Below are 24883 nucleotides of genomic sequence, written 5' to 3' on the forward strand. Positions count from 1 at the left end.
TTGTGTAGGTCCTCTTGTTTGGCAGGACTGTCTTTCCTTTTTTTTTTTTTTTTTTTTTGAGAGAGCAAAGCACAAGTGGGGCAGGGGCAAAGAGAGAGGGAGAGAGAGAATACCAAGCAGGCTCCACACTGCCATCACAGAGCCCGACGTGGGGCTTGAACTCACAAACTGAGATGATGACCCAAGCCAAAATGAAGACTGTCTCCTAACCAACTGACCCACCCAGGTGCCCCTGGCATGACTAATTCAGTTTTGTTGTGCCTTTATTTAAAGGAATGTTCTGAAAGCGTTGTTGTGTATTGCTCAGGCTATTTCCACTTCAGGGCTTAGCCCACCTCCTCTTGTGGCGAATCATTAACTAGTGTTGCTGATCAGCCTCTTTACCTGAATCTTCTCCCCTCCACGCAGTAATCACGGTTACTTCCCAATAGAGTCCCTTTTTCCTCCACCCCCACTGCCATAGACTAACCTACTTATCAGCCTCCAAATTCTGCCCTTCTGGTTTGACTTTAGCAGTCAGTGGGGGAAGAGGCAAATCCTGTTTCACAGAAAGCACACACACAGTGAAGATCATATGCAGGACAGCAAATCAGAACGAGAGAAAAGAGACACTGGTCTTTCAGTCATTTGTCTCACTCAATATTTTTTATTCAATGTTTTTCATGTTTTGCTCTTTCTTTAGCACTTCCATAAAAATGTAAGTTCTTTACATTATCAGGTTTTCCCTCTTGTGAATTCTTTGGTGTTGACGAAGGTGTGAACTCTGACTGAAGGCTCTCCCACACTCACTGCATTCGTAGGGTTTCTCTCCAGTGTGGATTCTCAGGTGTCGAATGAGGTGTGAGCTCACTCTGAAGGTTTTCCCACATTCACTACATTCATAGGGTTTCTCTCTGGTGTGAATTCTCTGATGCAGGATGAGATGTGAGTTCAGGCTGAATGCTCGTCCACATTCTTTGCATTCAAAGGGTCTTTCCCCAGTGTGAATTCTCTGGTGCCTAGTAAGATCTGAGCTGCCCCCAAAGCCTTTCCCACACTCATTACATTCATAGGGCCTCTCTCCAGTGTGGATTCTCTGATGCCTAATAAGCTTTGAGCTGTGTCTGAAAGCTTTCCCACATTCATTACACTGGTGGGTTTTCTCCCCACTAAAAATTGCTGCATGTTTATTAAGGTTTGGGCTCTTGAGAGATTTTCCATATTGGTGAATTTTTTCTCCAGCATAAATTCTTTGATGCTTAATAAAATCTGAATTCCATTTGAAACTTTGGTCATAGGTACTATGTTTATGAGATTTCTGGTGTGTAAATTCACTTGAATTCAGGTTTAAGCTTCTGTCACATCCATCATGGCTTATTTCACCTGTAAGTGTATTTTTGTGGGTAAGGATTTTACTAAAACTTCCATCCTGAGCAGATGATGGTCTCTGAGACCCCCCTGATTCTTTTTCCCATTGCCTGTTTAACCTGTCTGTAGACTTACAGATGTCTTGAGGCTCAGCAGATCCTTCTGACACGAATTCTGAAATTCTTCCTGATAGAATTCTCTGTGATTCCATTTTTTCATAAATGTCCAACTTTGGCATGGATCCATTGTTTTCACTCTCATTATCTAAAATAACGCAAAGAGAAAGTGGTAAACATCTATTTGCTGAGTTGGAAGAAATACTCAACACTATTACATATTGGTACTTCACTTGGTTACTCTAAAAATGTGACTTTTCAGGGGGGCCTGGGTGGTTCAGTCGGTTGAGCATCTGACTCTTGGTTTTGGCTCAGGTCATGATCTCATGGTTGGTGAGTCTGAGCCCTCCATCGGGCTCTGTGCTGACAGCGCAGAGCCTACTTGGGATTCTCTCTCTCTGCCCTTCCCTCACTCGTGTGTGTGTGTGGTCTCCCTCTCAAAATAAATAAACTTAAAAAAATTAAAGATTCAGATGTGGCCTTTCAAATGAAAGGGTTGAAGGGCACAAGGGAGAAAAACTGGTAAAAGAAGGTAGAATGCATGCAGAGGGGAAAACCTCCATCCATCTATCCATCCACCCATTTCTTCATCTTCCATGGCTAACCCAATTCTGTAACCACTTTCTGCTACAGATCTCCTGAACACATCCCCTTCTTTACATTTCTGCTACCATGTTCCTTATCACTACTTTTTATCTAGGGGATTGTCACAGCCCCCTGCTGTTTTGACTCTGAGCTGCTAATCACTTTGAATATCCTCACCAGATTAGCTGTCCTTAAAACCCTGTCACCTCCTATACCTTACTCAGAAACTTTCACCCTCTTTCCTCCACAACTTACATGAATTCTTCCGCCTGGTTTCCAGAATCCATTTGTGATCTAGTCCTCACAATTCCTGCCTGTGGCTCACATATTTACACTGTGCTTATGACTCTGTATTATGCATCTTGTCTTTGTTGTTGGGTTTGTTTTGTCTAGAATATGCTATGATAGGAAAGGTGGTTAGGCAGTGCTGGTCTTAGCATGGGGGAAATGTTGTGATTTTGGATAGGATGGATGGAAATGCTTCCAGAACAAACGTGAAAGCAGAATTTAGGTATTTTTAAAAAAATGGACTGTAATTTACTCTTTATTTTTGAGACCACTCATACCTAAAGTGATACTGAATCCATGAACTTCTTAAACAGATGAGTTTTAGGAGTGCCTGGGTGGCTCGGTCAGTTAAGCATCAGACTGTTGATCTCGGCTCAAGTCATGATTTCACAGTTTGTGAGTTCAAGTCCCATGTCAGGCTCTGCCCTGACAGTGCGGAGCGTGCCTGGGATTCTGTCTCCCTCTCTCTCTACCTCTCCCCCCACTTGCTCTCTTTCTCTCAAAAATAAATAAAAATAAACTTAAAAAAATTTTTAAACAGAGGAGTTTTAGAACAGTGATGAGTATTCCATGGAGGTGGTCACCAGAAATATGGCCAACTTCCTATAAAAACGTGAAAGCTTTGTAAGACCAAAAGTACAATAAAAAAGATAAGAGTGTGGATCTTGTATGCATCTGAATTATATTCCATTTCTGAGTATATCATTATGTATCTGCTTCTCTATCATTATATATGCTTCTCTACTAACATGTTTTATTTCTCTTGATGCGTTTCTTCCTCTTATTCTTTTGTTTCTTTACTCATTCTCTGACATTTTCTCATTCATTTTTCTTTTCTTTAATTTACTCATAAAAGTATCCTGTGTTTTGGAAATATTCTGGATAAAGTACAAATGGGAGAATGTTAATATGCTTGATAAGGAACCAAATTCTGGGTGGTGTGTGTGTGTGTGTGTGTGTGTATGTGTGTTTAATTGGCCAATGGCATATAGGGAAAGAGTTCTGTACTTCTCATGGGGTAATAAAGGAAAAGACCACCTATAGTGACTGAGACTATTCTGAGAAGGCAAATTCACAGCCCCACTCCTTCAGTGACATGAAATGTGTGTAATACTGCTCCTTACCATAGTCCAGCACAAGGGATGCTGAAGAATCATGAAGGGACTTGGGGTCCACTGGCTGAAACTGGGCACTGAGTGCTGGTCCAGGAGGCACCACCTTTCCCCTGAATATTTCTTGCCCATGTGCAAGTACTGGAACCTGAGAAAAATAAAGTATATTTGGGCTTGTGAGAGAATCTCTGTTGGAACTGAACATCTTCCAAACACAAAGAGAACCTCCCACAGGAATACAAAACTGCAGAAGGATGGATTAAGTACGACTCAACTGTGAAATGTGGCACAGCACCAGCTGGAGTGGAAAGGAGACATAAATGCTGAAGGAAGAGCCCCTGCAGGTCTCATTGGGGTGTTCAATCTCAGACCCTTTCCTCCCACCGTGTGATCCAGCTCTCTGGAGGCCTTAGATCTCCTGTCCTCTGCGTACCTGGACTCCTGAGTCATCAGCGCCTCTCTCGAGATCTTCCAGTACTGTCACTGCCTCCTCCCCACTCTCTGGGCGGTGCTCCCTCACCCAGGCCTGGAGCTCGGCGGGCAGGATGGTCAGGAACTGCTCCAGCACCAGCAGCTCCAGGATCTGCTCCTTGCTGTGCGTCTCGGGCCGCAGCCACTGATGGCAGAGCTCCCGGAGCCGGCTCAGGGCCTCACGGGGTCCAGGGGAATCCTGGTAGCAGAACTGCCTGAAAAGCTGTCGGCAGAGCTCCTGCCTGAGGGCATCACTTCTCTGGAAGCAAGTGTCCTGCCTCCAGACGAAATCTTCCTCTTCTATCTTCACTATCAGAAGTCCTGCATTCTCCTGAAGGTTCTCAGCTGTAGTTTTCTTTGATTCTGCCATCATCCTGGGATGAAATGTATTCCCAGAAAACCCACTTCTGCTTTGTGCGGCGTCTTATTTAGTTTTGAGAGCTCTTCTAAAATAAAAACAAAAGTGTCTTTTTATTTATAAAATAGCTCTTACCGTCTATGAAGATTAAAGATCACATCGCAGAAATTGTCATTTCCCGTTATACAGAAGTGTACTGGGCATTTAGCATATGTACAACCACTGAAATACCTGCTCTGTGGAGTACAACAGTCCCATGATTTCTACCTCACAGTAGCCAAAATTTAAATTTAAAAACAAAATACTTTAAAGTAGAAACAATAAACATAAAACTTATAACTTTAAGCTGATGCTACATGTTAACATGCCACATGCAATTAGATTATATGTAAGTCAGAAAGACAAAAAAGCATCAGCACAGTACAATGACAAAGTGCTTCATAAAGTTGGGAGATTCAAGAGAGCCTAGTCGTTTGTAATGGATGGGAAAGCTTAATTCAGAAACTAACTTCTGAAGAATGGAAAGGAGTTTGAAAGGATGTGGGAGAGAGAAAAATAGGAAATTACAAGCAAGGAAATGGCCTGAACAAGTGGCTAATGGTAGGATCACGGAAGCAGGAAAGCAAAAAGTTCAGCAAGTTTGTATAAGGATATCACAGAGGCAAAGGCCCTCCTGTAGAAAGCCTCAGATGTCAAGATCCGGAATTCAGAATTTACTTTTTAGACACTGGGGAGCTAAGGGAGGCTTCTGAGCACAAAGACCTGAAAAATACTGTTTATGGAGATTAATTAATATGTTGTTCATTTCTGGGATAGACTGCAACATGGAAAGAGAAACAGAGGCCACACTTGTGCTCATACAAGTGTGCGGAAAATACAAGCTTGGAATGATAATTATCAATTCAAAATCTGGAACTAGGATTACTTATAAATCTGTTAAATAATAAGGGCAAATTTTTCTTTCTTTTAAGATTTTAAGTAACCTCTGCACTGAATGCAGGGCTTGAACTCACACCTGAGACCAAGAGTTGCATGCTCCATCGACTGAGCCAGCTGGGCACCCCAGGGCAACTTGTCTTGACAGCCAGAGGCTAACCATGTCTTTTAGTTTTTAAATTTATGTTCGTTATTATTTTTTGTTTATTTTATTAAATTTTCTTTAAATCCAAGTTAGTCAACAGGCTTTTCAATCAATGTTAACTATTTCCTTCCCCAAAGGTCTCAAGTAGGTTTTTTTTATCCCAACAGTTCCTTCTCTACCTTCCTAGTTCCTGGCTCAGTCCATATCTTGGACAATAAAATTAAATATAATAAGCCTGCATCATGACTTGCTTATCCATCTTCCATGAGTCTTGTTATTAAATACCAGTTCCTCAAGTCAGCACACGGGAATGGTCTCTGAACTGGGACTGGTTTCTGAACTGAAAAACTGAGTAACAGGAATTTAGCTGTGAAGCAATAGACTACGAGAGCAGAATGCACATATCAGTCTTTGAGGTCTTCTACTAAACGTTTCACCAAGTTGACTGCTGATTGTTGCATTGACATGTACTTTATTAAGAATCTGAACACAAGCAAAGCTCTGGGCTAGAAGTTGTACAGCAATGATTTCCAAGAAAGTCTGAGTTAGTTCCCAGCTGAGCTCATTGCCTAATCATCATGTGGGAACTTTGTTAGAAACAGATCCTGGGATGCTGTCTGGGTTAGTATGGGTATACCTGGAAAACCTATATTCTGATGTACAGCCATAAGGAATTAAATGGTGTGTGTTTGCAAAACAATTGGAAAGAAATGACAATAAACACACGTGGGTTAAAAACATTTACATAACTAGATGTGTTTCACATGACACACACTGAAATGATGATAGATGTTGAAAACTGAAGTACTAAACAAGTTGTATGGGAGAGGCATCAAATATCTTAACGGTTTGGGGGCAGGGAGCCCATGTGTGTGTTTACGTGCAAAGAGTAGCAAATATTTCCTAGAGCTGGTGGGGCTTAAACTGGACGATGAAAGATGAAAAAAATTCAAAAGGAAGGGGCAGGAGAAAAGTTTAGGAAGTGGGAATGAACAGCAGATTGATGGCGATCCCAGCTCACTCTAATATTTGGAGTGACTAAGAACTCTGCTCCCTCTAATAAACAATTTGTCATCCCTGCTCTGAGCCCCTACAGTTCCTAACACAGAACACCTGTGAATACAACACTCATCACCTGGTATCATTTTTAGCTTTGGCTGTTTCTCTTCATCAACTGGCTGGAACTCCAGGAGGTTAAGGACCACGCGCTATTTTCTAAGTTCTCACATTTGTCGATGGAGGGAAAGCCTGAGAAGCCTCTAGACGGTCTCAGAAGAGAGAAGGAGTAACTGCCAGGAAAGTCGGAGCTCGGTGAGGAGCAGGCGCCTGCGTGTGCAGGAGCAGGACCTGGGCACTCGGCTGGAGGACGGGGCGTGGAGGGGGGGCTCGGCTGGAGGGCGTTGGAGCTAGGCTGGAGGACGAGGGGGACCAGCAGGGGCCGCGGGAGCAGGGCGGGGAGGGATTCTCGCCAGGATGCTGGCGGCTGTCCTGCCCCGGAGGTCCTACGGGACGGCCTCTGACGGTCCCCACTGCTTGCCGGACACACGGGAAACAACAAACATCCACAGTATGGATACACTTCACTAGGACGCGGGGCCGTCCCCGCTCTTCCTCCCGCGAGATGTCGGGGCGGGCTCCCGGGCAGCTCTTCCCGGCGGAAAGCTGCCATCCTGAGGCCGCCGCCGAGCTCGGTCATTCCAGCCAATGACCCAGCCCCGCCCGCGGCGGTGACGTCACGCGCGGCGCGGGTAACCATGGAAACCACCTCCCCTCCGGAGGCAGGCGGGCGCAATGTCCTCCCAACGCCGACCCTGGTTCCCCCTCTCCTCGGGATTCCTCCGCGGTCCCGGCTCCAGGTCGCCGCGGGACTGCTGCAATCCCGAAGGGACAGTGGTAGCGACCGGGTGCTTGCAGGGGGCAAAGGGTCAGACCCTCGGGTCTTCAAAGCCGGACTCACCTCTCCTACAGGATGGTTCCGATCGGACACTTCCGGTGGGAGGACGGCGCTGCGCCGTCTCTCAAAGCTTCCGTCCTCGGGACGTTGAGTCTGCGCAGAAGGCGGCCTGGCTTTGGACTGCGACTCCCAGAAGCCCCGGCGTCTCCTCCGCGCTGAGTCCGTTTACCCTGCGGCCTGGCGGAGGTCCTCGAGTTCTCAGAGCTTGGGGGTGGGGTCCTTGCACCCGTTTGTAGCGGGAAACGCGGCCCTGCTGCTCCCGCTGGCCTCCCGCGGACTTAAGTCGGGGGAAGTGGAAGCGAAGCCCACGCACCAGGGGCGCCGCCCAGACTTCAAGCTCGCGAAGCCTCCCTGGGCTTCAGGAGTGCAGGTTTACAAACGGTGGCTGATGATAACCCTGGCTCACGCGGGTTCATGCATGCCCTGAAATGTGAACTTAAAAAAAAAGAAAAAAAAATTATTTTGAGACAGAGTGTGAGTGGGGAGGGGCAGAGAGAGGGAGACAGAATCCCAAGTAGGCCCCACGCTGATAGCGCAGAGCGCGAGGTGGAGCTCGAACTCAGGAACCATAAGATCATGCATGACTTGAGCGGAAATCAAGAGTTGGATGCCCAACTGACTGAGCCACCCAGGTGCCCCTAAGAAATGTGAACTTTCTTTTTTATTTTTAAAGTTTATTTATTTTGAGAGCATAGGGGAGGGGCAGAAAGACAGGGAGAGAGAGAATCCCAAAGAGGCTCTGCACTCTGTCAGCACACAGCTGGTCGTGGGGCTCGAACCCACGAACCCTGAGATAATGACCTGAACCATGAGATTATGACCTGAGCCGATTCTGACGCTTAACTGAGCCACCCAGGTGCCCCAAAAATGTGAACTTTCTTGAATCCCTGGGCCAATGTGTGAGAACTAGAACTTTGATGGTAACTTAACATTTACTGCTGCTGTTTCTCTTGTATCTCTTCTCATCTGTGGTGTTAACAAAAATTCAGTCGAGTAGGTTTGAAGATCTAATCATCTTTATGAAGCCATTGTAAGCAGAGAGGAGCCTTGACCAGTGATAGAAAAATAAAAGGTTTTTGTCAGAAGGAGGGCGGGGCAAGGAAGTTATTAGCAAAAGAAAAAGCATTATCTCCAGGCAAGATCACCTTCACTTGGGAGGTGGGGGATGAGCAGGGGTCTAATCTTGCAGGTTACCTCATCTTCTTTGGGTGGGGGAAGGGAATGGAGAGAGCCCATGTGACAGATTATCTTATTAGTGCTGACCAGAAAATTCTTGATTGATTTGCCTAAAATTTCACTTCTAGAGAGATTGCAATTGTAATGTAGTCCTGGTTTGCTGTCCTGGAGACAATTAACTCCATCTTGGGCCTGTGGTTTTCTTTTTAATACATTTTGTATTTATTCTCTTTCTTTTTGAAAAGGTAGTTCTGTTAGATGAGTATGTATGGCCAAACTGGTTTAATTTTCGTTGTTTTTTTTAAATCTAAAAGGCATCATGTCATCAGATAATCTTATGGTATTTGCTTTTTTCACTCCACAGTAGGTTACTAAAGTTGATCCCTGTTGTTGAGTTAAAACTCATTTTCATTACTGTATAGCAATCCAGTTGTGAATATAGCATTGCATCCATTCTCCTAAAAATGGGCTGATATACTATTCCCTCTCTTCTGGGTTATGGCAGTAAACCTCTTAAGTGTTCCTTCTGCTTCTACCTGTGTTCCCACAGTCTATTACCTTTTTTTTTTGTTTGTTTGTTTTTGTTTTTGAGAGAGAGGGAGACACAGAATCCAAAGCAGGATTTACTGAGCTGTCAGCACAGAGCCCGACTTGGGGCTCAAACCCATGAACCGTAAGATCATGACCTGAGCTGAAGTAGGACACTCAGCCATTGAGCCACCAAGGTGCCCCTATTCCTTTTCTTTTTTAAACGTTGTATTTATTTTTGAGAGAGAGAGAGTGCACTCGTGCTTGTGCGCAAGTTGGGGAGGGGTAGAGATGGGAACAGGGGATCCGAAGCAGGTTCTGTGCTGACAGAAGAGAGCCCAACACAGGACTGGAACTCATGAACCGTGAGATAATTACCTGAGCAGAAGTCAGATGCTTAACCGGCTGAGCCACCCAGGTGCCCTACTCATAGTGTGTTCTTAATAGAGCAGTCATAGTGATACTATTGTAGTACAAGTTCTAGCTACTGAAGGGTAGCAGGACACACCTCCCCTTTGGTACATTGATTTCAAATATGCCCCTTTGGTATATTGATTAGTTTGAGCTGTAGGCTCTTAAAAAACAGCAAATGCGGATAGAAGTTTTCTCCAGATTTCCCTTATCTGCCTACGGACAGATCCTCCAGAACAGACTTCATTGTCATAAACAACCTCCCTGGGAGTTTCATCAACCAGGGAAGATTGACTCGTATGGTCAGAAAGAAGTTGATACCTCACGCTGACAAACTTGTCACAAATGCTCATACTTCCCATCTATTCTAAGGGCTCCATTCACCTTTCCTAAAAGTCATTTACTCTCCCCTGAAAAGCCTACATCTTCCATCCCCTTTCCCTGTTAAGATGAAAATTCTAATGTTGCTTTCTCGGTTCCTCCTTTTTCTCTTGGTATTTCCTATATACTCATGTTAATGAACTTCTATTTATTTTTCTTTTTAAATTGTCTTTTATTACAGGGGCTTCAACTAAGAACTTAGAATGGTAGAGGGAAAATTATTTTTCAACCCCTAAACTAGCCCTCAGCTGAAAACTTTTTAATAGCTCCCCATTTCAGTCAAGACAAAACCCAAAGTACTTAAAATGGCCTATAAGACCCCATATGACCTATACTCAAATCTATTACTCTCTCCCTTGCTCATTATGCTCTGTCATCTCTGGTGAACTTCTTTGCTCTTCCTCATTGATAACTTTCTCAAAAAGAAGCCACTAAATAGTTTCACTAGTAAATTCTATCAAGGAGTTAAAGACTAAATAATACCATTTCATCACCATCTATTGAAAATAGCAGAGGGAACACTTCCTAACTTTCTGTTATACCTAATACCCTAATACCAAAACCAGATAGACATTATAAGAAAAAAAAAAACCTCACAGACTAAGATTTCTCATGAACATAGTTGCAAAAATCCTCAACAAAATGATGAACAAATCCAATAGTATATAACAAGAATTCTATACAACAACCAAGTGGGATTTATTCCAGACATACAAGAGTGATTCAACATTTGAAAATCAATCAATATAATAAACAGGCTAAAGAAGCAAAATCATGATCATCTTGATTCAGAGAAAGCACTTCATAGAATTCACCCATTTGTGATACAAACTCTCAATACTTCTCTACTTGATAAAGAACATCTACAAAAAATATCCCCCACGCCCCACCCAGCAAACCACAGCTAATTCCATACTTATGAATGAGAAGCTGAATCTTTTCCTCTTAAGATTAGAAATGGACAAAGCTGTCCTCTCTCACTACTCCTTTTCCACACCACAGTGGAAGTCCTAACTAGGACAGTAAGATAAAAAAAAAAATAAAAATAAAAGGCGTACAGAAAGGAAAAGAATAGGTCTATTCATGTAAAACATAAACTTTCTATGTAGAAAACCCCAAAGACTCTAAAAAACAAAACAAAAGTCGCCTGGAGCATGCAATTACAGTAGTGTTGCAGGATACAAGATCAATATCTGAAAGTCAGTTGCTTTCCTGCATGCCAGGAATGAGAAATTGAAATTTGAAATTAGAACAAATTACCTTTTATTTTTTAAGTTTATATACTTATTTTGAGAGAGATCATGAGTAGGTGGGTGAGGGGCAGAGAGGAGAGAGAATGCCGAGCAGGGGAATTCAATGCAGTGCTCGATCCCATGAACTGGGAGTTCATGACTTGAGCTGAAATCAAGAGTCAGATGCTTAACCAAATGAGCCACCCAGGCTCCTTAAAAGAAATTATCTTTTATAATGGCACCAAACCAAACAAAACAACAAAACAACACTTAAGTATAAACTTGACAAAATAGGTATAGGATTTGTATGCAGAAAATTATAAAACATTGATGAAATAATTCAAAGACCCAAACATATGGAGAGATTCTGTGTTAATGTATTGGAAGCCTCCATATTGTTAAGATGTCAATTCTTCCCACCTTGATCTGTTGATTCAACATAAATGAATCAAAAATCACAGCAAGCTATTTTGTAGATACAAACTAATTCTAATATTCATGTGGGAAGGGAAAAACCTAGAATAACCAATACAATACTGAGAAAGAAGGACAAAGTTGGGGGATTCACACTATAATTTCAAGATTTGCTATACAACTTTAGTAGTCAAGATGGCATGGAATTGGAAAAACAATAGACACATAGATCAGTGGAACAGAATAGAGGCCAGAAATCAACTCAAACAAATACAGTCAGCTGAGTAATTTGACAAAGGTGTAAAGGCAATTCAATGGAGAAAGGATAACTCTTTCAGCAAATGGTGTTGGAACAATGAGATATTTATATGCAAGAAAATCATGTACCTTTCACAGACTTAACTCAAAATGGCTCATAGACCTAAATGTAAAATCCAAAATTATAAAAGTTCTAGAAGAAACCATGGAGGAATTCTACATGACCTTGAGTTTGGTGGTTATATTGTAGACACAACAACCCAAACTGTGATTCATGAAAAAAATAAATTGTATTTTATTAAATATAAAAATATTTTCTCTATGAAATACACAAGAATGAAAACATAAGCCACAGATTGGAAGAAAATATATTCAAACACATTTCTACAAAAAGACATATCCAAAATATGCAAGTAACTTTTAAGATTCAACAATAAGAAAACTAACAATTTAATTTAAAAAATGGCCAAAGTATATGAACAGATACTTCATCAAAGAAGATTTGCAGATGGAAAATCCATGTCTATGGATTGAAAAACATATGCAAAGATATTCAACATCGTTTGGCAGTAGGAAAATGCAAATCAACACAAGGAAATACCACTACATTCATACATACGTATCAGTGACTAAAATTTTCAAAGTTGACAATAGCATGTTTATTTGAAAGTTGCTAAGAGAGTGGATCTTAAAACTTCTCATAAGAAAAGAGGATTTGCACCTATGTCTGGTGATGGGTGTTAACTAGATTTATTGAGTGATCATTTTGCATTATATACAAATATAAAATCATTATGTTGCACACTTGAAACTAATATGTTATATGTCAATTATACCTCAGTAAAATCCCCCCAAAATTGACAATACCAATTGTTGGTGAGAATGCAGACCAACAGGAACTCTCATTGATTGCTGATGGGAATGCAAAAGGGTACAGGCACTTTGGAAGATGGTTTGGCAGTTCTTTACAAAGCTAGACATAGTCTTACCATACAATCCAGCAATCACACTCTTAGATATTTACCCAAACTTGAAAATATATATTTACTAAAACAAAAACCTGCAGGTGAATATTTCTAGCAGCTTTTTATTAATTGCCAAAAAGTGTAAGCAACCCAGGTGTCCTTCAATAGGTAAATAAATTAACAAATTGTGATACACCCATACACTGAAATATTATTCAGCAATAATGAACTATCAAACCACATGAAAACATGGATGAATCAAATACATATTGCTAAGTTAAAGAAGCCATTCTAAAAAGGATACAAACTGTATAATTCCATTTATATGACACTCTGGAAAAGACAGAACAAAGATAGTAAGCAGATCAGTAGTTGCTAGGGTTCTGGGGTCAAGGAAGGCTAAGGAAGTGAAGCACAGGGAATTTTTTATGGCAGTAAAATTATTCTGTATGTTACTGTACTGGTGAATACATGACACTATTTCTCAAACCCCACTGAACATTAGAAGATCAAAAAAAAAAAAAAAAAAAGAACCTCGATGTATGCAAATTAAAAACACTTTTTAGGAGGTTGAAGGATCCCAAGATGGAATGCAGAAAGTGACAAACTACCTAACCATGTTATAAATGCATAGAACAACTTCCCTGTAGGGATACAGCTGAAAGATACTGATGTAAATAACATTGGAAATTAGTAGAGTCTGTAATGATAAATACAAAAGGAACTGTACTTAACAGTACTCTAGTTGATAAAGTTGTTTCTCATGGGAGTCTGGCTTAACAGTTCTGAAACCATTACATATGTATGGTAGATTTGAATGATTAAATAAATGGATGGCAGACGGTGGGAAGTAGGTATCTCACTGTTGGAGTAGGAGGTGACAGGCCAGGATAAAAAGGTAGAGTCAATATAAAGTTATGATTATCTTAACATAGATACACATGGTAATAGAGATAGATAAGTAAGTATATATGCAGAGGTTAGTATACACATATTTTCTTGCTCTGTCAGATGAGATGGCCTAGAAGCAATAACAGTTCAGTAGCAACCAGCACACCTTGTGCCCAGATCTTGTTTTCTAACATGATTCTGCAATTGATAAATGGCTTATTCTAGGGCTGAGAGGAAATAGATGAGTCCAGAGCATCTTATGGTTTCAGAAATAAGTAGTTCAAAAACAAACACAAAACAAACAGTTAAAACCAAAATGATGAGTTACATCAAAGTTACTCAGGAGCCAAGTGAACTTCCAATGGCAAAACCTGCATAATTTGAGCAAAAAGCTAAGTGGTTTTGGATTATAAGCCAAAAGATAAATATCCATGAGCACATACTGATACAAACAAATGATTGGATAAATAAACAAATGGCAGAAGATAAGCAAATGTCTTGTGAAGAATAATTAATTTATGCAGATACTCTGCTCTCTTTAAATGTGGTTGTGTGTAAAGACTTCCTGCCCACAAGCACAGTAGGAAAAGGGAGGAAGAGTACCTTGACAGTGGAGAAACTTGACAAACACTACTTAAGCCATCTGATCAAAGTTAATATCAACTGTGATATGTCATGTTGATACTATATGCCCTTGAAACAATGTGGTAAGGATGGCACTTTACCTCTGTGGTCTTCCTTCCAAAACACCATAGCTCCATTCTAATCATGAAAAAAAAAACTCCACATGATATAAATCCCAGTAGATGGACATTCTACAAAACACCTGCGTAGTACTCCTCAAAACTGTAAAAACAAGGAAAGTCTGAGAAACTGTCACAACCAAGAGGAGCCTGAAGAGCCTAATGTGGTGTCCTGGATGGGGTCCTGAAACAATGAAAACTGTTGTACAAAAACTCAGGGACCCTGAGTCAAGTATAGACTTTATTTAATAATAATGTGTTAGCATTGATTCATCAACTACAACAAATGTACCATACTCTGTAAGATGCTAGTAATAAGGGAATCTGATATACAGGAAGTCTTTGTAATTCTTCTGTAACTCTAAAACTATTCTGAAATAAAAAAGTTAAATAAAAAATGTGCTCTTTGTTTTAATATTCCTTTTTTCATAAAGCAATTTTATTTCTCTCAAGACATTTGAGGTTTATATTTTCCATTGCCATCTCAAATTTTAAGCCTGGGGATTGTTCATCATTACTTAAACAGGAACTCTATGAATAAATAAAATCCCATGTCAGTGATATCAGGAAGATTCTCATAGAAACTGTAACAAAGATTCAAGTTTGGAAAAGTCAAGGACTATGAAATGTCCTTATTCAGAAACAGCTAAATCATAGGAAGGACAATTATCAGCAATCTTTCCCCCAGATTTCAAATTAACAACCATCATTAGTGAGAGTTCCTATGGAAAAGGCCATGACAGTGATTACTATGAATAAATTGGTATAGTTTTGTGGAGTGCTATTTGATAATATATATTCAATTTGTCCATTGACCCAGCAATTACATTTGGGGGAAATTCCTGCAGATATATTTGAACATTTTAAACATATTGCATGTATAAGATAATTCATTGGAGCATTTATGACAAAAAATGGAAACAACCCAAAAGTCCATCAGTAAGGGACTGGTAAGAGACAGTCCATACAATGAACTACTGTGGAGTGACTCCCTTTTTTAATTTTTAAATTTAAATTTTATTTTAATTAATTTATTTTTAAATTTACATCCAAGTTAGTTAGCATATAGTGCAAAAATGATTTCAGGAGTAGGTTCCTTAATGCCCCTTACCCAGTAACCCCGCACCCCTTCCATAACCCCTCCATCAACCCTGTTTTCATTCTATTTGAATCTCATGTTTTGTCCCCTCCCTGTTTTTATATTAAATTTGCTTCCCTTCCCTTATGTTCATTTGTTTTGTATCTTAAATTCCTCATATGAGTGAAATCATATGATATTTGTCTTTCTCTTACTAATTTTGCTTGGCATCATACCCTTCAGTTCCATCCATGAAGTTGCACATGGCAAGATTTCATTCTTTTTGATTGCCAAGTAATGCTTCATAGTATATATTTGCCACTTCTTTATCCATTCATCCACTGATGGACATTTAGGCTTTTTCCATACTTTGGCTATTGTTGATAGTGCTGCTGTGAACATTGGGGTGCATGTGCCCCTTTGAACAACACACCTGTATCCCTTGGATAAATACCTGGTAGTGCAATTGCTGGGTCTTAGGGTAGTTCTTTTTTTAGTATTTTGAGTAACCTCTATACTGTTTTCCAGAGTGGCTGCACCAGTTTGCAATCCGATCAACAGTGCAAAAGATATTCTTTCTCCACATCCTCGCCAACATCTGTTGTTGCCTGAGTTGTTAAAGTTAGCCATTCTGACAGGTGTGAGGTGGTATCTCATTGTGGTTTTGATTTGTATTTCTCTGATGATGAGTGATGTTGAGCATTTTTTCATGTGTCTGTTAGCCACCGGATGTCTTCTTTGGAGAAGTGTGTATTAATGTCTTTTGCCCTTTTCTTCACTGGATTATTTGTTCTTTGGGTGTTGAGTTTGATGAGTTCTTCATAGATTTAGTATACTAAAACTTTATCTGGTATGTCATTTGCAAATATCTTCTCCCATTCTGTCGGTTGCCTTTTAGTTTTGCTGATTGTTTCCTTCGCTGTGCAGAAGCTTTTTATTTTGATGAGGTCCCAGTAGTTCCTTTTTGCTTTTGTTTCCCTTGCCTCCGGAGACGTGTTGAGTAAGAATTTTCTGTGGGTAAGATCAAAGAGGTTTTTGCCTGCTTTCTCCTCGAGGATTTTGATGGCTTCCCATCTTCCATTGAGGTATTTCCTCCATTTTGAGTTTATTTTTGTGTATGGTGTAAGAAAGTGGTCCAGGTTCATTCTTCTGCATGTCGCTGTCCAGTTTTCCCAGCACCACTTGCTGAAGAGACTGTCTTTATTCCATTGGATAGTCTTTCCTGCTTTGTCAAAGATTAGTTGGCCATATGTTTGTGGGTCGATTTCTGGGTTCTTTATTCTGTTCCACTGATCTGAGTGTCTGTTCTTGTGCCAGTACCATACTGTCTCAATGATTACAGCTTTGTAATACTTCTTGAAGTCTGGTATTGTGATGCCTCCAGCTTTGGTTTTCTTTTTTAAGATTGCTTTGGCTCTTTGGGGGTCTTTTCTGGTTCCATACAAATTTTAGGATCGTTTGTCCTGGCTCTGTGAAGAATGCTGGTACTATTTTGATAGAGATTGCATTGAATATGTAGATTGCTTTGTGTAGTATTGACATTTTAACAGTGTTTCTTCTTTGAATCCAGGAGGATGGAATATTTTTCCATTTTTTGGTGTCTTCTTCAATTTCTTTCATAAGCTTTCTTTAATTTTAAGCATATAGATTATTCACCTCTTTGGTTAGGTTTATTCCTAGGTATTTTATGGTTTTGGTGCAATTGTAAATGGGATCAATTCCTTGATTTCTCTTTCTGTTGCTTCATTATTGGTGCATAGGAATGCAACCACTTTCCCTGCATTGATTTTATATCCTGTGACTTTGCTGAATTCATGGATCAGTTCTAGAAGTTTTTTGGTGGAATCTCTTGGGTTTCCATATACAGTGTCATGTCATCTGTGAAGAGTGAAAGTTTGACTTCCTCCTGGCCGATTTGGATGCCTTTTATTCCTTTGTGTTGTCTGATTGTTGAGGCTAACTAAGCCTTCCAATATACTATGTTGAATAACAGTGGCGAGAGTGGACATACCTGTCATGTTCCTTCCCTCTCAGTTTTTCCCCACTGAGGATTGTATTAGCGTTGGGTCTTTCATATATGGCTTTTTTGATCTCAAGGTATGATCCTTCTGTCCCTACTTTCTTGAGGGTTTTTATAAAAAAAACAATGCTGTATTTTGTCAAATGCTTTCTCTGCATCTATTGAGAGGATCATGTGGTTCTTGTCCTTTCTTTTATTGATGTGATGTATCACATTGATTGATTTGTGGATATTGAACCAGCTCTGCATCCCAGGTGTAAATCTCACTTGGTCATGGTGAATAATTCTTTTAATGTATTGTTGGATCTTGTTGGCTAGTATCTTGTTGAGGATTTTTGCATCCATGTTCATCAGGGAAATTGGTCTGTAGTTCCCCTTCTTAATGGGGTTCGTCTGGTTTTGGGATCAAGGTAATCCTTGCCTTATAGAATGAGTTTGGAAGTTTTAATTCCATTTCTATTTTTTGAACAGCTTCAAAAGAATTGGTGTTAACTCTTTAAACATTTGGTAGAATTCCCCTGGAAAGCGATCTGGCACTGGGCTCTTATTTTTGGGGAGATTTTTTATTACTAATTCAATTTCTTTGCTGGTTATGGGTCTGTTCAAATTTTCTATTTCTTCCTATTTCAGTTTTGGTAGTTTATGTTTCTAAGAATTTGTCCATGTCTTCCAGATTGCCCACTTTATCAGCGTATAATTTCTCATAATATTCTCTTATCTGTTTTTATTTCTGCTGTGTTGGTTGTGATCTCTCTTCTTTCATTCTTGATTTTATTTATTTGGGTTCTTTCCTTTTTCTTTTTGATCAGACTGGCTAATGGTTTATCAATTTTGTTAATTCTTTCAAAGAATCAGCTCTTGGTTTCATTGATCTGTTCTCCTTTTTTTTTTGGTTTCGGTAGCATTAATTTCTGCTCTAATCTTTATTATTTTCTGCCTTCTGCTGGTTTTGGATTTTATTTGCTGTTTTTTTCCATCTCTTTAAGGTGTATGGTTAGGTTGTGTATCTGAGACCTTCCTTCTTAGGAAGGCCTGGATTGCTATATACTTCCTTCTTATGACCACCTTTGCTGCATCCCAGAGGTTTTGGGCTGTGGTTTTATCATTTTCATTGGCTTCCACGTACTTTTTAATTTCCTCTTTAACTTCTTGGTTAGCCCATTCATTATTTGGTAGGATGTTTTTTAGTCTGGAAGTATTTATTATCTTTCCTTTTTTTTTTCTTGTGGTTGATTTCAAGTTTCATAGTGTTGTGGTCTGAAAATATGCACGGTATGATCTCGATCTTTTTGTACTTGTTAAGGGCTGATTTGTGTCCTGGTATGTGATCTATTCTGGAGAACGTTCCATGTGCACTGGAGAAGAATGTGTATTCTACTACTTTAGGATGAAATGTTCTGAGTATATCTGTTAAGTCTATCTGGTCCAGTGTGTCAGTCAAAGCCATTGTTTCCTTGTTGATTTTCTGTTTAGATGATATGTGCTTTGCTGTAATTGTGGGTGAAGTCACTTACTATTATGGTATTATTATCAATGAGTTTCTTTGTGTGTGTGATTAATTGATTTGCATTTGGGTGCTATCACGTTTGGACCATAAATGTTTACAATTGTTAGATCTTCTTGGTGGACAGACCCTTTATGATATAATGCCCTTCTTGATCTCTTGTTACAGTCTTTATTTTAAAATCTAGGTTGTCTGCTATAAAAGTATGGCTACTCCGGCTTTCTGTTGGTGACCATTAGCATGATAGATGGTTCTCCACCCCCTTAACTTTCAATCTGAAGGTGTCTTTAGGTTCAAAATCTGTCTCTTGTAAACAGATATCAATGGATCTTGTTTTCTTATCCATTCTGTTACCCTATGTCTTTTGATTGGAGAGCTTAGTCCATTGACGTTTAGAGTGAGTACTGAAAGATATAAATTTATTGCCATGATGTTGCCTGTAGAGTTTGAGTTTCTCGGGGTGTTCTCTGGTTTTTTCTAGTCTTTGTTGCTTTTTTTTTTTTCTGTCTTTTCTCCCCTCAGGGAGTCTCCCTTAAAATTTCTTGCAGGGCTGGTTTAGTGGTCACAAACTTCTTTAATTTTTATTTGTCTGGGAAACTTTTTATCTCTCCTTCTACTTTGAATGACAGCCTTGCTGGATAAAGAATTCTTGGCTGCATATTTTTCTGATTCAGCACACTGAATATATCCCGCCATTCCTTTCTGGCCTGCCAAGTATCTGTAGATAGGTCTGCTGCAAACCTGATCTGTCTTCCCTTGTAGGTTAGGGACTTTTTTCCCCTTGCTGCTTTCATGATTCTCTCCTTGCCTGAGTGTTTTGTGAATTTGACTATGATATGCCTTGTTGATGATTGGTTTTTGTTGAATCTGATGGGAGTCCTCTGTGCTTCCTGGATTTTGATGTCTGTGTCTTTCCCCAGGTTAGGAAAGTTTTATGCTATGATTTGCTCACATAACCCTTCTACCCCTGTTTCTGTCTCTTCCTCTTCTGGGACCCCTATGATTCTGCTGTTCCTTTTTAATGAGTCACCGATTTCTCTAATTCTTTATTATTTATTTATTTGTTTGTTTTTATTTTTATTTTTTAATTTATTTTATATTTTTTTCTAATTCTAAAATTGTCCTCTTTTGCCTTAATCTCCCTCTTTTTTTCTGCTTCATTATTCTCTATAAGTTTGTCCTCTATATCTCTGATTCTCTGGTTTGCCTTGTCCATCCTTGCCACCGCTGCATCCATCTGTGATTGCAGATCAGTTATAGCATTTTAAATTTCATTCCTGCTATTTTTTACTTCTTTTATCTCTGCAGAAAGAGATTCTAATCTATTTTCAACTCCAGCTAGTATTCTTATTATCGTGATTCTAAATTCTGGTTCAGACATCTTGCTTGTATCTGTGTTGGCTAAATCCCTGGCTGTAGTTTCTTTGTGCTCTTGCTTTTGGGGTGAATTATTTCGTTTTGTCATTTTGAAGGGAGAAAAGGAATTAATGAGATAGAAAAATTGAAATAAAAAAAGAAAATTAAAAAAGTGTTAAAATTAAAAATTAAAACACGCACACAAATCGAATAGATGATGGTAGATCCTAGGTGTGTTTTCATCTGGGTGTTGAAAGTGGTTTGAGAGATTAGAGAAAATAAAGAGGGGGGGGAAGACATAAAAAGGAAATCATTTGAGAATTTGAAAAAATGAATACACTGAAGTAGACTAAAATGAGATGATGGGGGTAAAATAGAATTTGAAAAAATATATACAAAAGTAAAGAATTTAGAGGGAAAAAATTAAAGAAATATATTTTTGATAAAAATTAAAAATAAATACGAATTTTTTCTTTTCCTGTATTTAAGAAAAAAGAAAAGAAATGAAAAATGGAAAAAAGATAAAAAAAGAAAAAAGAAAAAAAAATAGAAATCATTTGAAAATTTGAAAAAGTGAATACACTGTAGTAGACTAAAATAAAGTGATGGAAGTAAAATGCAATTTGAAAAAATTTACATAAAAGCAAAAAATATGGTAATAAAAATTAAATAAAAATATTTAATAGAGATTGAAAGTAGAAATGAAGTTTTTCTCTTTCTGCATTCAAGAAAAAGAAAAGAAATGAAAAAGAGAAAAAAGAAAAAAAAAAGGAAATTGCTTGAAAATTTGAAAAGGTGAATACACAGAAGTAGACTAAAATAAAATGATGGAAGTAAAGTAGAATTTGAAAAAATTTACACAAAAGTAAAAAATATAGTAATGGAAATAAAATAAAAATATTTTTAATAAAAATGAATTTTTTCTCTCTATTCAAGAAAAAGAAAGGAATTGTAAAAGAGAAAAAGAAAAAAAAGAAAATTGAGTAGATAAACATGCTAACAGATTGAGGTAGGACTGAAATTGCTTCGTTTTGCTCTATAAGTCAGTCCATGTAGGTCTTTATAGTCCATAAATTAAGCCGGTGGTGAGGTTCGTGTTCTTGAAGAGCGAAGTTGGCTCAGTTGGGCGGGGCTCAGTGTAACAGCTCCACTCTCCCCTAGATGGCGCTGTTAGCCTACTGGGGTGGATTGCTATGGTGCTTGTAGGTGCGTATACGCCTGCGCGGTAGCGGTGAAAATGGCATCACTCACCTACCCGGTCTGTTCTCCCGGATCAGCAATCGCGCACCCGTCCTCCGTCTTCAGCCCTCGTCCACTCCCTGCTTTTTCACTCTACGTAAACAGGCCCTAGGCAGTACCTCTCTCCTGAGTTTTGTCTCGGATGTGGCTGTTTTCCTCGGCCCCTTACTTCCAAAGGACTGCGGCTTTGACCCTTTCAGCCCCTCTGCTGGAGGGTCTCATCGAGCAATGGCTGAATGAGCAGTGGCCGAATGTCGGCTGCACCCAGGAACACCCGCTGGACCCTGCTGCTGCCGGTGCCCTGAGACTGTGGCCAGGTGCCAGCCCGCCACAGAAAAAGTTCCCGAGATAGTGTAGCAGCAGCGTTTCAGGGACTGTGGAAAATCACAGCACACATCTGGCACCAGGCTTCACCCTTAACGACCTTGCCCCAGCACCAGCGAATGTGGCCACCTTTCAGGGTCTGCTGGGGCCAGGTGGCCTCAACATTCTCTACCAAATGTCCTTCCAGCAGTGGAACCACTTTTCCCCGTGTGGCCCAAGAACCTCCTGGACCCCATTCTGCTCCTGGGGATTCTGCCTTCCCACCAGAGCACCGCCAGGTATCTAGCCGCGGAGTTTCACACTCTGTGCCCCACCCCGTTTATTAAGTCTTGATGGAATTTAAACCCTTTCCTTTTCCTTTCTCCCTTTTTAGTTTAGACCCTGCGGCTGTTTCCAATTTTCCACTTTCTCTCCAGGTGCCTTCCCATATTCTCCCCCGTGCCCCCCCCTCCATGTCCCGTCTCCATCCTCTCTCTGCCCGCAAAACGAGCTCCCTGCCTGCTGCGGCTTCTCGCTCCCCAAGTTCACCTCTCCGCGCCGTGTACCTGCTGATTCTGTGGTTCAGGTTGTGCAGATTGTTATGTTAATCCTCAAGTCAGTTTTCTAGGTGTGCAGGATGGTTTAGTGTGGGTCTGGCTGTACTTCATGGATGCGAGACATGCAAAAAAACTTCCATGCTGTTCCACCATCTTGGCTCCCCCTTCACTTCTCATTTTTATCTACCAACTTTACTAAGGAAGAAAGAGTATGTTGGGGCTTCTATTTACTCAAATCTTTTCTATTATCTGGCAATAAAATTCATTCCTCTGCTTCCATATATTTTAAAATTTCTTCTTTAACTGCCTAGTTGACCCATTTATTCTTTAGTAGGATGTTCTTTAACCTCCATGCATTTGCATGTTTTCCAATTTTTTTCTTGTGGTTGATTTCAAGTTTCATAGCGTTGTGTTCTGAAAATATGCATGGTATGATCTCAATTCTTTTATATTTATTGAGGGCTGTTTTGTGACCCAGTATGTGATCTATCTTGGAGAATATTACATGTGCACTCGAGAATAATGTGTATTCGGCTGTTTTTGGATGAAAAGTTCTGAATATATCTGTCAAGTCCATCTGGTCCAGTATAACATTCAGGGCCTTTGTTTCTTTATTGATTTTATGCTTAGATGATCTGTCCATTTCTCTAAGTGAGGTATTAAAGTCACCTGCAATTACCATATTCTTATAAATAAGATTGCTTATGTTTGTGATTAATTGATTTGTATATTTGGGTGCATGCAAATTGGGGGCATAAGCATTTATAATTGTTAACTTTTCTTGATGGATAGACCCCATAATTATGATATAATGCCTTTCTTCATCTCTTGTTAGTTTCAAATCTAATTTTCTGATATAAGTATGGCTACTCCAGCTTTCTTTTGACTTTCAGTAGCATGATAGATAGTTCTCCATCCCCTCACTTTCAATCTGAAGGTGTCCTCAGGTCTAAAATGAGTCTCTTATAGACAGCAAATACATGGGTCTTGTTTTTGTTTTTTTTTTTTTAATCCATTCTGATACCCTATGTCTTTTGGTTGGAGCATTTAGTCCACTTACATTCAGTGTTTTTGTTGAAAGATATGGGTTTAGAGTCATTGTGTTATCTGTAGGTTTCATGCTTGTAGTGGTGTCTCTGATACTTTGTGGTCCTTGCAACATTTCAATAAATGTTTGAACTGCAACAAACGTTACAGTTATGATTTGAAACAATTGAAGTGCAGGCTCCTAGGTGAGTCAGTTGGTTAAGTGTGCAGCTGGCTCAGGTCAAGATCCTGCATCAGTCTCTGTGGTGACAGCTCGGAGCCTGGAGCCTGCTTCGGATTCTGTGTCTCCCTCTCTCTCTGCCCCTCCCCTCCCTTGTACTCTATCTCTCTCTCAAAAATAAACATAAAAAAGAAAAAAATGATTAAGCATTTTATTTATTTTTCTTACCAACTTTAAAGAGATGTTTTGGATAGTATGACTTAATATATGGGACATATGGCATATGGGCTCTAGGTGATAACACGGACACAGAAAACAATCTGTTACATAAGCTATGAGTTCCAAATCAAAGATCACAGAGGCATATGCTCTGAATTGCTGGTGTGGTTGCTTCTCCCACAGACACCTCTAAATAACAGCACAGACTTTAAGTTTAAAAATGGTTAATAGTCTTCCAGGTAATTCTCTGCAGACCATCATGAAGGTTTATACAGATTTCAGAAGGATGATATAAATGCTGCTTTTCACACAAGGGATAAAGATAGGTTATAGGGAATTCATATGATACAATTACAAAATGTGACTAAATATGAAAAACATTAGGGCCAGAAATAACAACCCATCCCTCATTCCTCACAATCCCTCATGTGGACACTTCACCCCTTCAGATTAGTTTATTCAGTACCTTTACTCACTCACACACACCATGCTCCTTCTTACCTACAAGGCTTCCTTAATGGATTTGGCATATTCTCATTGTTTCTATGTAAAAATAAAATTGATTTCTATTTCTTTGCAACTAGGACCCAGACCAAGTGTGGCTTGTCTTGAACTTTACCTGACCTCTTACACCCTCATCAATATCTTTTCTCTTTAACCTCTCATTGCAGTTATGATTTAAAACCTTTATTATTCAGTAATTTTATTCTCTGCTGTTTTTCATGCACAACAATGTGGTTACATCCCTCCTGCCTCCTCTACGAAGACAGGCCTGGGGGGAGGTGCTCCATTCTGCACTCCCCATGTATATTTCCATGTTGATCTGAGCCATCTGGAAGTTCTTAATGATGCAATTGAATGTTGATTTCATATTTTTACTGTGATTTTCAGGGACTTTATTGTCCGCATGTTTGCCAACAACAGTAATGCCTTTGGGAGCTGAAATAGATAAATCCTGTGATTAGGTAACAAATTTAGGTCATTGCCAACTTTAGTTAGGTATTTGATAACAGCTTTGTAACTGTGACTGGAATATCAATGATCTCATGAGGACTTGCCTCCTGTTTAATGCCTTTCAATCAGTACAAA

General features: G+C 39.7%; 1 protein-coding gene across 5 annotated transcripts; it reads right to left on the minus strand.

Moving 5' to 3' along the window:
* Window positions 1-635: 635 nt before the first annotated feature.
* Window positions 636-7386, minus strand: LOC122219352 (zinc finger protein 165-like). 5 transcript variants are annotated; one of them, XM_042937554.1, is made up of 5 exons: window positions 6936-7037; window positions 6494-6536; window positions 3882-4365; window positions 3461-3596; window positions 636-1611 (listed from the first exon to the last, which is right to left on the minus strand). In XM_042937554.1, exons 3-5 carry the CDS (start codon window positions 4290-4292, stop codon window positions 707-709), a joined length of 1452 nt encoding a protein of 483 aa, XP_042793488.1. In that variant the 5' UTR covers window positions 4293-4365; window positions 6494-6536; window positions 6936-7037; the 3' UTR covers window positions 636-706. The 5 variants fall into 5 exon arrangements, with proteins under 5 accessions (XP_042793488.1, XP_042793489.1, XP_042793486.1 ...); XM_042937555.1 differs by having other exon boundaries at window positions 6494-6542; XM_042937552.1 differs by lacking the exons at window positions 6494-6536; window positions 6936-7037 and adding an exon at window positions 7316-7386.
* Between the last annotated feature and the right edge of the window lie 17497 nt (window positions 7387-24883).

Source organism: Panthera leo, chromosome B2 (assembly GCF_018350215.1).
Source record: "Panthera leo isolate Ple1 chromosome B2, P.leo_Ple1_pat1.1, whole genome shotgun sequence".
Taxonomy (NCBI): domain Eukaryota; kingdom Metazoa; phylum Chordata; class Mammalia; order Carnivora; family Felidae; genus Panthera; species Panthera leo.